Raw genomic sequence first — 14,243 nt, 5'->3', positions numbered from 1 at the left:
CAATTCCTAATTTTTCCACCACAGACAGTAAGTCACACTCAGATATATGAACAGAGACATGCACTTACATAAAGCTGTGTAGTTTGAGAAGGCTGAGGGAAATGATAGTGCATCAAGCGTGTCACGTGAGCGTAGCACTCAAACGAAGCCGGGCTTCTCCCGGGCTGACCGCCTGACCTCTGCGGAGGGCTGAAGGTTCAGCTTCCCTTTAAACAAACAAACAATCCCTACCCCGCACGCAGCAAACACTACACTGCAGCAACAACCTTGTAACCACAGCAAAATCCTTCCCCAAGAACACCACACTCCTGCCACTCAATCCAAGAGCCACTGCAGACCAATCAGCGGAACTCTCAGACTCAAAGAGGCGAAAAGAAGGAAGTGAATGGGAACATTATGAAATCATTACAATTCACGAAGTCATCGCTCTTAAAAAAACAAAGAGCCAAAATCCAACTTCCGTAAAGACGAGTGTGTTTACGTTCGTTTTCAAGTCCCAGTTCCTCCATCTACCTTAAGTACAGACGGTCTTTGGCTGCGTCAACAAAAACAGCCCAGGCAACAGGCTGAGGATGTGGTCCGGGGTTCGATTTATCCCTGCTCTCGCTGGGTTTTGTGCACGCTCCTGTGGCTGACAGGACGCCACAACACAGGGGAGGGTCATGGCTCATGGAGTTAATTATGCTCCGGCACCTAACTGAAACCAGAAACCAAAGCGCGACGTTAAAACGTGTCAGTTCCGGACCAATTTAGTCCACATCAGTTTGACTTCCTGCCGAGGATGACCCGGGCATTGTCTGCCAGTCACACGGAGGACAGGGGTCATTTGTTCGGCCTCGGAAATGAAATGCAACCACAAACAGACTGAAGACAGCTAAACTTATCTTCGACGCCTGTCAACCCCTTTCAACCTGTCAACCTCAATGGACAAACAGCCTGACAGCAGTTTGTGTTCATCAGTTTCGAATGTGTCAGATGCTTGCCACTGTCAAATGTAAAGGTTTTGCAACAATAGTTTTACTGTATATTTTACTGTTCAGTGGCTTGAGTCAAGCACTGCATCTCAATATCTGTACCTGTGATCAACCAATACACACTGCTGTTGTAGAGAGAAATTGTTGTAGAGAAATACTGCTGTTGTAGAGACAGAAGAGAACATAGAATTCCCAAGAGACTATGACACACCTTCAGGAATAAGTAAACAAACTGGAGTTTATTCAACACTGCTCTGCCCCCCTGTACACGGCTACACCCAAAAATGAAACCCCACCCACAACCCAAACTTCACCGTGACCTTCTCCGAGGCTAGGAATCTGAAAAAACATTCAGGACAGTCCCGCACTATTATAATATTGCACTTTCCTCCTCTGAATTTCTCCTTTGGCTCTTTATAAATGTGGCTCGATTACGCCGTGAGATGATGGCACAGAAATAAAGCACCCGCAGGCACCCACCCAGGAACCACTGCAGGGTGCTACTCTCGAAAACCGCTCCCCGTCCCCGCCCCGGCACCCCGGACCGCGGCTCGGCTCTCACCAGAGACGACGACCTCGATCAGGTCCCCTTCGTGGATGTCCTCGGCCGACGTCAGCCTCTGGAGGATGTTCTCCGAGTTCAGGTCATGGCGGAACAGCAGGATCTTGTCGTACATGCCGAAGAAACCGCACTCCGGGAACTGGGGGGGGGGGGAGAAAAAAAGCGAGAGGGGCCGCTCAATTAAAAATTTTCTAGTCACTCAAAATAAGCACGTCGTTAACACGCTTCAGGGCCTGTCTTCGTACAACAGGTAATTTAAACAAGTTTCACACGTGTGGTTTTTTGCCTCCTGTTTATTTTTCTCTCGTAAAACCATCACTTTAACAGGAAGTCTCACCAAGGCTTTGCGAGAGCCAAAGTCGAGAGCAAACAAAATAAAACAACAAACGCGAATCGGCTTCGGCTCTTCGACGCGAGCGCAGACGGCAGGAAGTGCAACCCGCAGACCCGTCGCCAAGCTCCGCAGGCCCGGGTACGGGAGCAGCCTCACACACCTCGTTGGGAGAGGCCGCGTGACTAACCCCGGCACTGCACGCGCTCCACAGCCGACTTTCACAACAGCGCTACACACTCCAGCCGTGCAGCACACCGCCGACTCCCATTCAAGAACATTAGAGGACATGTCACTGACACGGCTCGGCCCTGTATTACAGTCCACCTGACATTTCAGGTACTGCGATGCAAAGCTCTATAACATACACACACATGCATTAGCGCACACGCACACACATACACACACACACACACACACACAAGGACCGTTACCAGGTTTGAAGGCCAACTTCCACTGGACGCAAACCAGCAAAAATATATTATGAACACATCTCTCCCTGAATGGAAATGCACATAAAATGTGTTCAAACGTTTCCATTCATGTCTTGTCTTCCACGCTTCACTGAGGATCGTTTCCTTTGAGCTGACTTTGCCCGCTCTTATCTGCTAGTAATGGTCCTGACAGCTTCCTTCAACGATTCAGATAGAGGTGACCCAGTCCACATGGGGCTCCACTGACAGCTATAAGCTGGGAAATCAGATGAGCGAGAGAGAGACATCGAGAGAGAGAGAAAGAAAGAGAGAGAGAGTCCAAGATAAAGTCAGCTCCATCCTGTTTTGGGCCCCGCTGTGGAGAGCAGTGGAAGCGCTTAGGCCTCCCTGCCAACAGCCTGGAAAGGTCTGGAAAGTCCATCTCGCGAAGCGGCTTCTCCCACAGGGCCCGCGCACAATGCACGCGGAACAATGCCAGCGCGAACGGCGGCCCAAACAACACCCCCGGGCACCTGAGCCGGCAAGGACAATGCCCCCCCCCCCCGTCAGCGGCTGGGCCCGAGCCCGTCGCTATCAATGTCGCCGCTCCACAGCTGGGCTGCACCTGCATGTTGACACTCCAACGGGGCCCAGCTGAGCATGGGAGGGGCATGCTGAGGGAGGGGGAGGGGTATGCTGAGGAGAGGGGGAGGGGCATGCTGAGGGTGGGGGAGGGGCAAGCTGAGGGTGGGGGAGGGGCAAGCTGAGGGTGGGCGAGGGGCATGCTGAGGGTGGGCGAGGGGTAAGCTAGAGGAGGGGCAAGCTGTTCACAAAAGTAAAAAATAATGATTGGGATTGCTGGGAGGCACTGTTCTAGTGCACAGATGGGCCCAGCGATCAGGTATCGGATCCAGACCAGGCTGGTGCCAACTGTGACTGGCATTCCCACAGGGTGACACACACTTGGCTCTAGCCTGACCCAGGGATGAGAGGATTCCAGCCGTCTTTGGAGCCAGCGTCTCATCGCTAACCGCGAGTCGATCGCACACCCACAAGTCTGTGTGTTAAAACGGTACATGAAGTGTCTTCCTCCCACTCATGCCTGTGTAAACCTGACCTGCAAACAACAGTGTGATAAGTGGCAGCCAGCATCGTGCGCTACAGAAGACATCATGTGCTTGTCTGAACTCTCTTGAATTGATAACAGATGCTGCAATGAATGTTGCGTGATGGGGCATTCGAGATTGAGTAGAAAAGGAAGAACAAGCATCACAAGAATGATTATGTGTTCCGTCAAAAACAACATAAAGAGAGGCCCTTGAGTGGCGTTCCCCGCTAAAGCACAAGCTATAGGCACAGTGAAGCACACCACAGCCTGGAATCACATTCTGACAGGGTCAATGCCAACTGTGGCTGGCAGGCTTACGCACAATTGGCCACAGACAAACCACCGTTATCCTGGGCAGTCAAATTCAATGATATGCAGGAAAATTTCATCAACACAAGTGATACAATAATAAAAGTGGCCCTTATTACAAACTAATCCACATCATGGTCCTCATCATCATCATCATTATCATCACCATCCTCATCATTATCATCACCTCATATGCCACCACAATTCAGCATATCTGCCTAGAAAGTGAGGATCATGTAAAGCTAATGCTAAAGTAATGCTACTAATGTTCAACTATATGGTATTAAGTCAAGAAAGTTACTTGTGTCATAAGGTTAGTGTTAATCAGTTTAACCATCAGGGTCCAAGTTGAACTATGCGGTTGTTCCCTGTACTTGGACCGGTACTTCTCTCTAGGGGTTTCGTCATACTTGTTCCTGGTTATGGTTATACACTTTGTTGTACGTCGCTCTGGATAAGAGCGTCTGCCAAATGCCTGTAATGTAATGTAAAAGGCTGACAGAAAGCTGTAGGGTAATATGGAGTTGACTGGAGACTTACCTAATGGGAACACAACTGCTTACTCCCTTCCAATGTTTTACTACCATTAACCAGGCTAAACTATTCACTCACAGGTCAGAGTGAAACTGGCTCTCTCCTTCCCTACTCCACTGTCAAACCCTGCGGTAGCTAATGGCCTCGCAAAATGTGTGAAAGCATCCAAACCAAGAGGTACTGTGAAGACCCGGGTCAGTTGGCTGATTACATAACTTTATCCAAACAGCTGGAACATCGACACCCATGACATGTCATTATCTATAGCAGTCCCCCTGTGCATGTAATCTAGACCCTGTCGGCTGAGGCCACTCCACTGACAGTGACTCATTCAGCTTGCACACACAGCAAAGGCCTCTTTTTGTCGTGGCTCAGATAACGGCAATGTCCCGGTGAGGCCGGTGAATTTCGAGCGGAGACGACGGCTCTCCGGGCAGGGAAGCTGCTCCGCGCAGTCGCCGGGGGGGGGGGGGGGGGGGGGGGGGGGCGACGGTGACGACGGCTGTGAAGCGGGTGCGATTCGCCGCCAGACAGGGAAGAGCTCAGGGCCGCTTAATCTTTCCGCCGGCTTCCAGGAAAACGGGATCCCGGCGGTTTTCGCGCTCTGCGGATCTGGGATTACACCCCGTTCCGCTGCGTTTTTAATCCCGGCACTTTCCAGAGCACTAAAAGTACTTATGTGGGAGGGGGGGAAAAAATTACAAATACAGATGGGGTGAGACCAGAGGAACACTGCAGAACAGGGACGACGAAAAGAACAAAATGGACAGCATTCGGGTTACGCGACATCACCAGATAATCTCCTCCCTTCTCTGGGGGGGGGAGGGGGGGGGGAGGTGGATGTTAAAGTGAATGTCAAGCACAGGAATAAAACTGAGCAACAGGAATCATACCGGAGCCAATCTGTAGGCGGTACAAGAATTACCTCAGTCCTGAACGCTACGCATCCTCCAGCACCCTCTTCTAAGAATACACAATAATTACATGAGGAGGCCGTACGTGTCTGTCGTCTGCTAGCCCTGAGCCTAGCGAAGTGCGGCACCAAGTCAATTTTTGCACCACGGAGGCTCTGAGCTATAATTTTCACCTGGGGGAGGAACACCTACTCCCTGTCTGAGTGAGCAGCGCCCTTTCTGAAACACTTCATTCACAGCCAGCGTTTGACTGTGGCGTTCTTTGGTCCAAAGTGTCTGATAATCTAAAAGGGACGAGAGAGGGCCTGGTCTGTGCCGAGCAGGCCGTGTCCATGGTAACACCCAAGGCCTCCAGGAGGGCGTGGAGAGCGAGGGAGCTAAGATTACACTCACAGCAGCTCGGGTGTATTCAACACAGCCCATGGGTGGACTGCACTCACTGAGGACAGGAATGTACTGAGGCCCACAGCAACTCCTCGTCCGCCTAAATACATACTGTTATATCGGTATCACCCAAAGTACTGAACCTTTTGTGGAGTACAGCACCACAATGTGGAGAGTATTCACCCATAGCAGAGTGACACCACACTCTAGCATCATCTCTTACTGGTATACTGTCTGTTGTGAATGGCATTACTCGATACTACCATTGTGGATGAGATGAATGAGATGGAAAGTGGAGACAAATTCATGAATGACAGTTATCGAGCTGGACCAGCTGCAGAAAAGGGCTTAGTTCCCCTAATCTTTGGTCAGGCTGAGTAATCTTGTCATTGATCTACTAAATCCAGTTAAAGGCTGCAAATACAAATGGATAGGCCAGATCTTAAATGATGTTGCACAAATGGAGCATCGCGTCAGTTCTGGCAGGCCACGAGAGTCAAGCCGCTCCGGCAGAATCAGCTGATGCTCAGCTGAGTGATGTTCGCCTATCACAGTACATTCACTAACAGGGCGGTCTACTTAAACAGCCTCCCTCTACACATTCGGTTGCTCCTCCTGCATGCAAGCTTCCTGCATGTTGCTTTGTAAATCCCCTCCACCACCCCAGCTCCATCCCTATGTCTTAAGAATTTCATTGCTCCATCCCTATGTGTTAAAATGTTTTTTTTACATTGCTGCTGGATCTGTTCTGTGTTTACCCCTCTAGGGGGGTTTGGCTACTGGCCTCCCGGCCTTATCCACGCGGGCTGCGTGGTTGGCGGGAGAGCTCCCAGAACAGAGCCATACCACATAACTGTGTTGCCTTTATTGTTAATAAAGATTTTACTTTGATGACAGTGGTCCTGACAGAACATGTGCTTTGAGAGAGAAAAGGAAGTTATACATACTTCAGACATTTCCTCTGGCCTTGGAAAATGAACTGTTCTAGTTTAGGTAATGTGTTTTGCCGTCATGTTCTGAAATAGACAATTGGCCATCATTTAGGAAGCTGGCAGGTAAGTAATGCTGCGTGAGTACTCAATTGGAATTTTAACTGGAACCAACTGTGTAACTTCCCCGTGGCATAACATATCGCTATGCAACAGAACATACACTACTCCGACCAGCGGGTGGCAGCAACATGCTAGACTGGCTAAGATTGACCAGTCAAACACAGAGATCTCTGGGTGAAAGTTGGTGGTAAAACAGCTATGTGTTGAAATCAGAGAAGACATAGGAACTATAATGGAGTTCCTATATCTACCTCATTTTTTCTGCAATGAAAAGTCAGACTGAAGCACTTCTATACTATACCACTGGCAAAACCTTCACATTCCTAAAATCACCCAACTATATTAATTTAACTACATGTTTAGTGAGACTATTTTGCATTTGTATATGCACAAGAAAGTACCATTAGTTTATTAGTTTGAACTAGAAATGTGCTTAAGGCCAAACACAAGATTTTGTTATATAGTCTTTTGAGAAACAATGCTGGGAAACACGTAAGTTATATTACATTACATTACATTTATTTGGCAGACGCTTTTATCCAAAGCGACGTACAAAAAGTGCATTTCATGGTCATAGACAACTGCTAAACACAGGTTCAGTAAGGTACAATACTTATTTTGTACAGCTATTTCTAGCCAAGAACACAGTTTAGTTCACACAGTGAACACTATACTGATTGTCAGTAAACTTTCTAGCCTGTCTTATCTGTAAGGTTTCCAGCATTTCTTTTACCACTTGAGTTAACCTAATTTTCTGTATTACTCTCTAGAAAACAGAGAGCAATGCGGAAAGTGTTTATGGGGAAGTGTTCATGTGGACATACTGATACAGCCACACACTGTCTCTAGGTTCAACTTCAAAATACCTTCACATTCTCAGAGATGTTTATCACTGAAGTCGCCTAGCTTACCACAGTTTGTTACATCATAACAATGAGAGAAAAGCACCCATAATGCTTTGCAGAAGTACCCTTGGTGCCCATGAAATAACAGCGCATGAGTCATTTCTGTAACAAAAGCAGGCAAAAAAAAAAAAAAAAAAAAAAGTGGCACCATCGTTCAAAACAGCATCCATCTTGTTTTTGAAGAGAATATTCATGTTTTTTTTTTCTTTCGTATTCTGAAATAACTCCGCTAAAACAGCGCTGATCGTATCTCTAACGGCGACGGCGGGGTGGGGGGGTGGGGGGGCGGGGCCGCGTGCAGCGCCGTTGGCGGTGCGCGGGGCTGCAGATGCAAAACCCCGCTGCACGGCAGCGCACGGAAGCGGGCTTCCCTCGCAGCGCGGCTCGGGCGACGAGCGCCAGATGCGACGAGCGGAGGTCACCTCCAGTCACGCTCAGCGTGGCACCCTGACTTGTGTGTGAGGAAGAGCCATTTCAGTTAACCTGGACTCCTACCACGTCTGTTCTGTTAGAGGGGTGAAAAGGCGAGAGGGCGCATGGGGGGGGGGGGCGATTTGCGCCATGTGCGTGAATACGTGAGAGGACAAATAAAATAAAAGCTCTCTGATTGATCGGAAGTGATTCTTCAATCCCAGATAAGAAAAGAAAAAAAAAAACCTTACCGCAGGTAGAGATTAGGATTTACAATAGAATGTGCAGCGCATAAATGTAGATTCTAAAATGATGGGGCTTTTTACAAAAATCAGTCTTCATTTTTTTTATTTCACCTGTATTTCACCAGGCAAGTCATTAAGAACAAATTCTTATTTACAATGGCGGCCTGGCAAGCGACAAAAGCCACTTAAGGGAAGGGGAGGTGGTCAAAGGGGTGCATGTTTTTATGCTTGGCATACAGTATGCAAGACCAGACACTCTTAAGGTTTACATTTCCAAATTCTACTCCACTAGCCTGCTGGCATTTAAATAACTTTTTTCCTGGTAGTGAAAACCTTGGGGGCAACGTTTGTTGGCTCACAAACACAAAAAACCTTAAAGCATTTTACTTTGGAAAGAAAACGTTGACATGATTTGGACCTATTTACAATATAACTGGAAAGTCATGGTTTCGAGAAAAGAAACATTGCAGAAACTTTGCATAACAGTGCAATCATGCTTTGTGCAAGCTGAGCAAGTTGGCACTTGCCCAGGAAGTTCAAAATGAATGTCAAGCTCCAATTTGCAGATTCAGCGATAACAGGAAAGGTAAAGTGTGAAATTGTGGCATACATCTCACTCTTAGTGGTATAATTAGTACAGACCAAGTGTTCTGTAAGCTGCTCAAAAGTGAACTTAAAGGGTGGAAAAGACCAATCGGGGAGAGGGGAAGACCCACGACAGACAAAGCTGAGCACAGCAGCCAGCTACAAGCACAGCGAGAGCCAGGAATCACACACACTACGTTTTCATCAAAAAATCTATTCTCATTGCAGAGTATGGAATGGCAGGCCAGCACAATCCACTGATTCTCAATGAAGTAGTTAAGCTGCCAAAAAGGATTCACATGCCTAAAATATGAGGAAAAATTATGTAAGGTGATGACAGGGAATAATAAATGACCATGGAGTGCACAAGGTCGGAAGACCTCTAGATAACTGAGACGGCTTTCATTCAGCTACACGCAGCAACTCAGTCTCATCCTTCATTCATTCATCACCATTTCTCTCGTGTGCTTGTTTAGTGGAGCAGAGAGCCTGGCAATCCTTTATATTGCAAATGAGAGCAAGCCATATAATTAGGTTTTTTTTTCAATCTGTCACTTTACTGAAGAGAACACTTAAAAGTATGACATGGAACAAGTGAGATCATGAGACCATCACAGCAAGGGCGGTTGCCCTGGAAACAGAGGTGGTCAACCAAGGTCAGGGGCGAGACTAGGAGAGAGACAGATTCTCCCTCTTTGCATAAGATCGTCGACTTTCAGCGCCTACCCCAGGTTAGGCTGAGATCAGTCCCATATATGCTGGTGATAATTCATCACACTGTGAATGTGGTACATAAACAATGCAACAGTGCACCAAATATAACTTTTCCTTTTGGTCTGCACGACCATATACACTGTGTTCAATTCCATAAAAGGAAGTGACGATTTCCCACTGCAGACAAATAGGTGACTTCAGAGGAACAAAAATAACAATGGTAACGTAATGGGTATCTGCTCATGCTGATTGGCATTCACAAGTCGGTTCAATCCCAAGACTCACCAAACAAACACTGTTACATTGTTACAGTAAAAATATCACCTTGAAAAACCGCCAACAGCATGCTTCACGTTACAAATACATTTCACTAAAAATACATTTTATCGAAACATTTGTAACAGTGAACCAAATGTGAAAAATCTAAAACACTTCAGAACTCCATAAACTTTCATAAAATGACTTCCAAACAAAAAAAAAATACTGCATATATTATCAGATAAATCTATATATATGTATCTGAACTTAGTGTGGAATAGCGTAGGCAAATGACAGAATGCATCACGGTATGCGTTGTTGCTGCGGGTAATTTTCCATATATGTACATCCCATATATGTGCATATCATATGCACATATATGGGATATGCATATATGGAAAATTACCCGCAGCAACAACGCATACCGTGATGCACTCTGTCATTAGCCTACGCTATTCCACACTAAGTTCAGTTTCACGTACCTTCGGCCTCCTACATCCAATTACTGTAAACCCATGATGATGCATTTTCCGGTGAATCATCATCAGGGTGACTCAGAATATGACAAAGTTAAATTCTGACTGCCCGCACACCTTAATAGAGGGAAGCTTGCTAAAACCGCCCGCTAATGCATTTAAGGCATGGGCGCTGCAATTTAGCTTTACATTCGCGCGTAAGTAGGCTAATTAGTGTTCAAATACCCATTGCTTGTCAGATTGCAGAGTTCACACAAAGGCCTTTCACTGAGCACTTGTTTGCACACCCATATGGAACCCCACCCAAAGTTTGATATCTAACATCTGATATCTAATAAGATAAAATAGAACTGATTTAGTAACGTTATCAATCAAAGTTTGATGAATGTTTTGTGTAGTTAACACAATGTGTTTTTAATGTAAACAAATTAACATTACGATGTCCACCGTGTTCAAACAGTATTCATTTCAGAAAGTTACATGTTTTAATCTAACAGCATTTTCTGGAGAAAGTAGTGTTCCCTTCTTTCATTATCCAAAGGTAAATTTAATACTTCAAACCAAACGGCTTTTTTTGGTCTTTCAACTTTGATTAATGTTTTTTCTTTTGTCTCGAGAGAGAATCAGCCCTAACACCAAAGACGTCCCAGTCCGCAATCTGGAAAGGTGCTGTTTCACCCACGCAAGTTGGCAAAGAAAGCGACAAAAGTGTGACTATAAGTGTGACAGTCACCTGAAGCACACTCAGTAGGGCTGTATTCTATAGGAAAACATGAAATAAAATGGCCACCATCCACTTTTAGCATACTGGAATTTCTGTCTTAGTGAATTATGAAAGCAGAGGATAGTTTGAAACATGCTTAGTCCATTTCAAATGTCAACGTTGAGCTTATCCTTTGTAATAAAGGGGACATGTTCCATCCAGTAGTTGAAAACAATTGAAGTTTTAACAATTCCTTCAACACCAAAGAAGCATTAACATTTCCTTCAACACCAGTGGTTCCCAAACTTTTTTGGTCAAGCCCCCCTTTGGTAATAGGAAATGTTTGAAGGCCTCATGACAACTTTGGTTCCGCTTGAATGCAATCTTTGTCTTTGGCTTCAAATTGTCATTTTTTTTCTTTTTGACCCTCACCACGCCCCCCTTGTTGTCTCTGTGCGCCACCCCCCCCCCCCCCCCCTCCATTTTGAGAACCACCGCTTTACACACAGCCTAAGGTTCCTGTCCACCTGGACCAAGCAATGACTCACTACAAGGAAAACAAAGGGATAATGTAATTACTTCTGAGGCCATTCGTTTTCTTTGGCCGTGCCAAGACTTTGGCTGCATTCAGACCAGATCAGGCAATGCGGGAAACACAGCAGTCCGCCCATTCATTTAAATGGGGGTAGTGCGTTCAGGCTGCGGCAGTGGGGACCGCATGGGGTGCACACAAAAAAAAAAACGCAGCGGCCGTGCAGGAAGAAGTAGAACCAGAATCGACCTTTGCCGTAACGCAACCCGACGTCACGCTGCAGTGGCCAATCACGTAAGCCGGCGATCAGAGTGGAAGACGCTCACGGGAAGAAGAGCCTTGCTTAAATTACCATGGGGTTAAAGTTCACAACATGACGTCACACAAATGGGCCCCATAGTGACACGCCCACACCTCCGCACAGCCCTGCGGGAAGGTGCCGCATTGCCTGATCTGGTCTGAATGCAGCCTAAGGCTTGGATCTTCCTCTACTGTACTGCACGCTCCCCGTGCATATAACCCTACCGCTCTCCCAAAGGCTCACTTGCACAAAGGACCAGTGGTGAGACCCGTCTCACGAATGAGATCATAAAAGGACAACTGCCGGCAATAAAATAAGCGCTTCATTTCCAGGGATTGAGGCCCACTTAAAGAGTTATGTCTGAGTCTGAAATTTAAGCCCTATCCATCCCAGACTGGATTACACGACCAAACAGGACCCCATTCTGAACCAACCCCAGCCAATATGAAACAATGCTAGCCTTGAAAATAATAAACATTAATGTTCCATAAAATACAATGACAGTATTTAGCCGACTTCTAGTTAGTTACATAAATGAATTTCAATTTGATTTGTATCATGTAGGCTTAAAAAATACAAATGAATGCCTAAAAACAAATCAGATCCTCTGTTATTGTTTAAAAAAAAGCAACCAGAATGACCCAGCCTAAAAATGGATAAACATCACTATAACTGACCTATGCAAGATATATTTCTCTTTTGAAAACCAGGCAATGTGTTTATCGGGTAAATAAATATTTCTAGCGAGATAAATAGCTAAATAACTCGTCCGAACATTCACATACGACATCAGTGAAAGTTCTCCCCTGATGGAACGGACATTTGTGATTCCTCAACTTGTCATGGTAATAAACGATCACAACCAGACGAGTAACATGAAATTGTTTCCACACCAGCATCAGAAGCAACCGCCATCAGCAGCTTTCCACTTAGCACAATTTAAGCACGGCCTTTTATCTTTCCTATGGCTGCTTTTCTTTGTTTCCTCCCCCCCCCCCCTTTCTCAGGTGGCTTGGCTACTTCTTAAATGTCTTCCCATATCTCTGTTAACCATTACAATTAGCTACCGCAGTGCCTCCGATATTTCAGACAGGGAGAGTGATTTCGGAGCTTCTAGCCACAGGGTATGAGTCACGGGGGCGCTGATGTCAAGTGTAGCGCTCGGGCATTCCGCGCGGCTTTTAGCGAACGTTTCCTTTTTTCGGCGTCATATGTCATTAGGTTGATGGAATGTTGAAGGGAATGTGTGGCAAAATGGTGAGCTTCACCAGAGGAGATCAGGTGAGACCGACTGCATTCGCCGCCATAACTGATCGCTGCCTGCTTTTGGAGAGCAGAAGGGTGGTAATTACAAACGCTAGCATAATCGGCTTTTTTTTTTCCTGCATCTAAAAATAATGATGAGAAACATATTAAACATGACATCAAAATGAATTTGAAGCACTGTACTCAGGTCAATTATTTTCATCTATATCAATAATTCAATTATTAATTTAAAATATTGTGTGTATTTTACCTTCAAATGATCAAATATAAATATTTGAGGGCATATTCCCATAATCCATCATGGTGTTGTCTTTTTTTTTTTAATCAGAGTACTCTGGGTAGAGAATCAAAGTGTTTTCACTACTGGTTCACTGTGTTCTTTTACCCATTGTGTGTGTGCTCTTTTCTGTGAGGTGTTTACCCGTCTATTCCATTTCCTTTGTCACCCAGCCCTGTCGCGATATCAGAGCGTGGATCTCAAAACCAAACGTATCTTTGGTTTTGAGAGTGTATTTATTAAAGTCACCACTCGCACAAGTAATCAAACAGGTCAATCGCTTCTGTGACCTCGGCAGCCACAACATCAACAGCGACACTGGGTGTCCTGGGTAAACTGACCATGTATAACAGCTCTCCTACCCGTTTCACCCCCAAACAGAGAATAAGAGACAACATAAGGGGTATCAAATCAAGAATATTTACACACTAGCTGAACGAAGAGGAGTGTGTTAGGGTTTCTGTGACCTGTGCCAACCCGCCATTCACGCATAGCTAGTTAGGTCTCGGATATGAGCACTGATATCCGTACTGATAAGTCGACCGAGGTGTGAAAGTGATTGGGCCCTACGAGCTTTGGGCATGGACACGCTTCCTCTCTGTTGAATAAGCAGCCCTGATCAGATTCAGCTTGAATGGAGTATTTTTCCTGCAACCCACTTAAACAAACAAACAAAAAAAAAAAACACTCCCAACTATTTCAGGACCAAAATGACACAGCATTTCATCCCGATATTATTTTCGATGACGCCGCTGAATGGAAACGCTGTTCACCCACATGAGTGTAGGCTTGGTTTTCAGCGGGAGTCCTGAAATAGAACCTTCATTGTCCGACGCATTCATTAATACGAGTACACGGGTGGGTGGGGGCAAGTTTTTAATGGTCACGGCATTAGAAAGCGTGAAGGTCGAGAGCGCTGACTACACGCTCGTTACAACATCGCGCAGAAGCACTGAGGATTGCATTACGGAGGTTCAACACAGGCCGAC

At 46.0% G+C, this 14,243-nt stretch overlaps 1 protein-coding gene across 3 annotated transcripts in view; it reads right to left on the bottom strand.

Moving 5' to 3' along the window:
- The window catches only part of LOC118229735 (serine/threonine-protein kinase D3), a 58,229-nt gene that overhangs the window by 20,172 nt on the left and 23,814 nt on the right, over positions 1 to 14,243 (bottom strand). For 2 of the 3 annotated variants that reach the window (XM_035422032.1, XM_035422033.1), the window contains one exon: positions 1,537 to 1,675. In XM_035422032.1, the coding sequence (XP_035277923.1) occupies positions 1,537 to 1,675 (139 nt within the window). Of the gene's footprint in view, positions 1 to 68; positions 365 to 1,536; positions 1,676 to 14,243 lie in introns of those variants that run through there. The other variant, XM_035422034.1, reaches the window with a different exon arrangement.

This window comes from Anguilla anguilla, chromosome 6 (genome assembly GCF_013347855.1).
Source record: "Anguilla anguilla isolate fAngAng1 chromosome 6, fAngAng1.pri, whole genome shotgun sequence".
Classification (NCBI taxonomy): Eukaryota; Metazoa; Chordata; class Actinopteri; order Anguilliformes; family Anguillidae; genus Anguilla; species Anguilla anguilla.
Note: the sequence above shows the minus strand (reverse complement) of the source record. Positions and strands in the feature narration are given on the sequence as shown.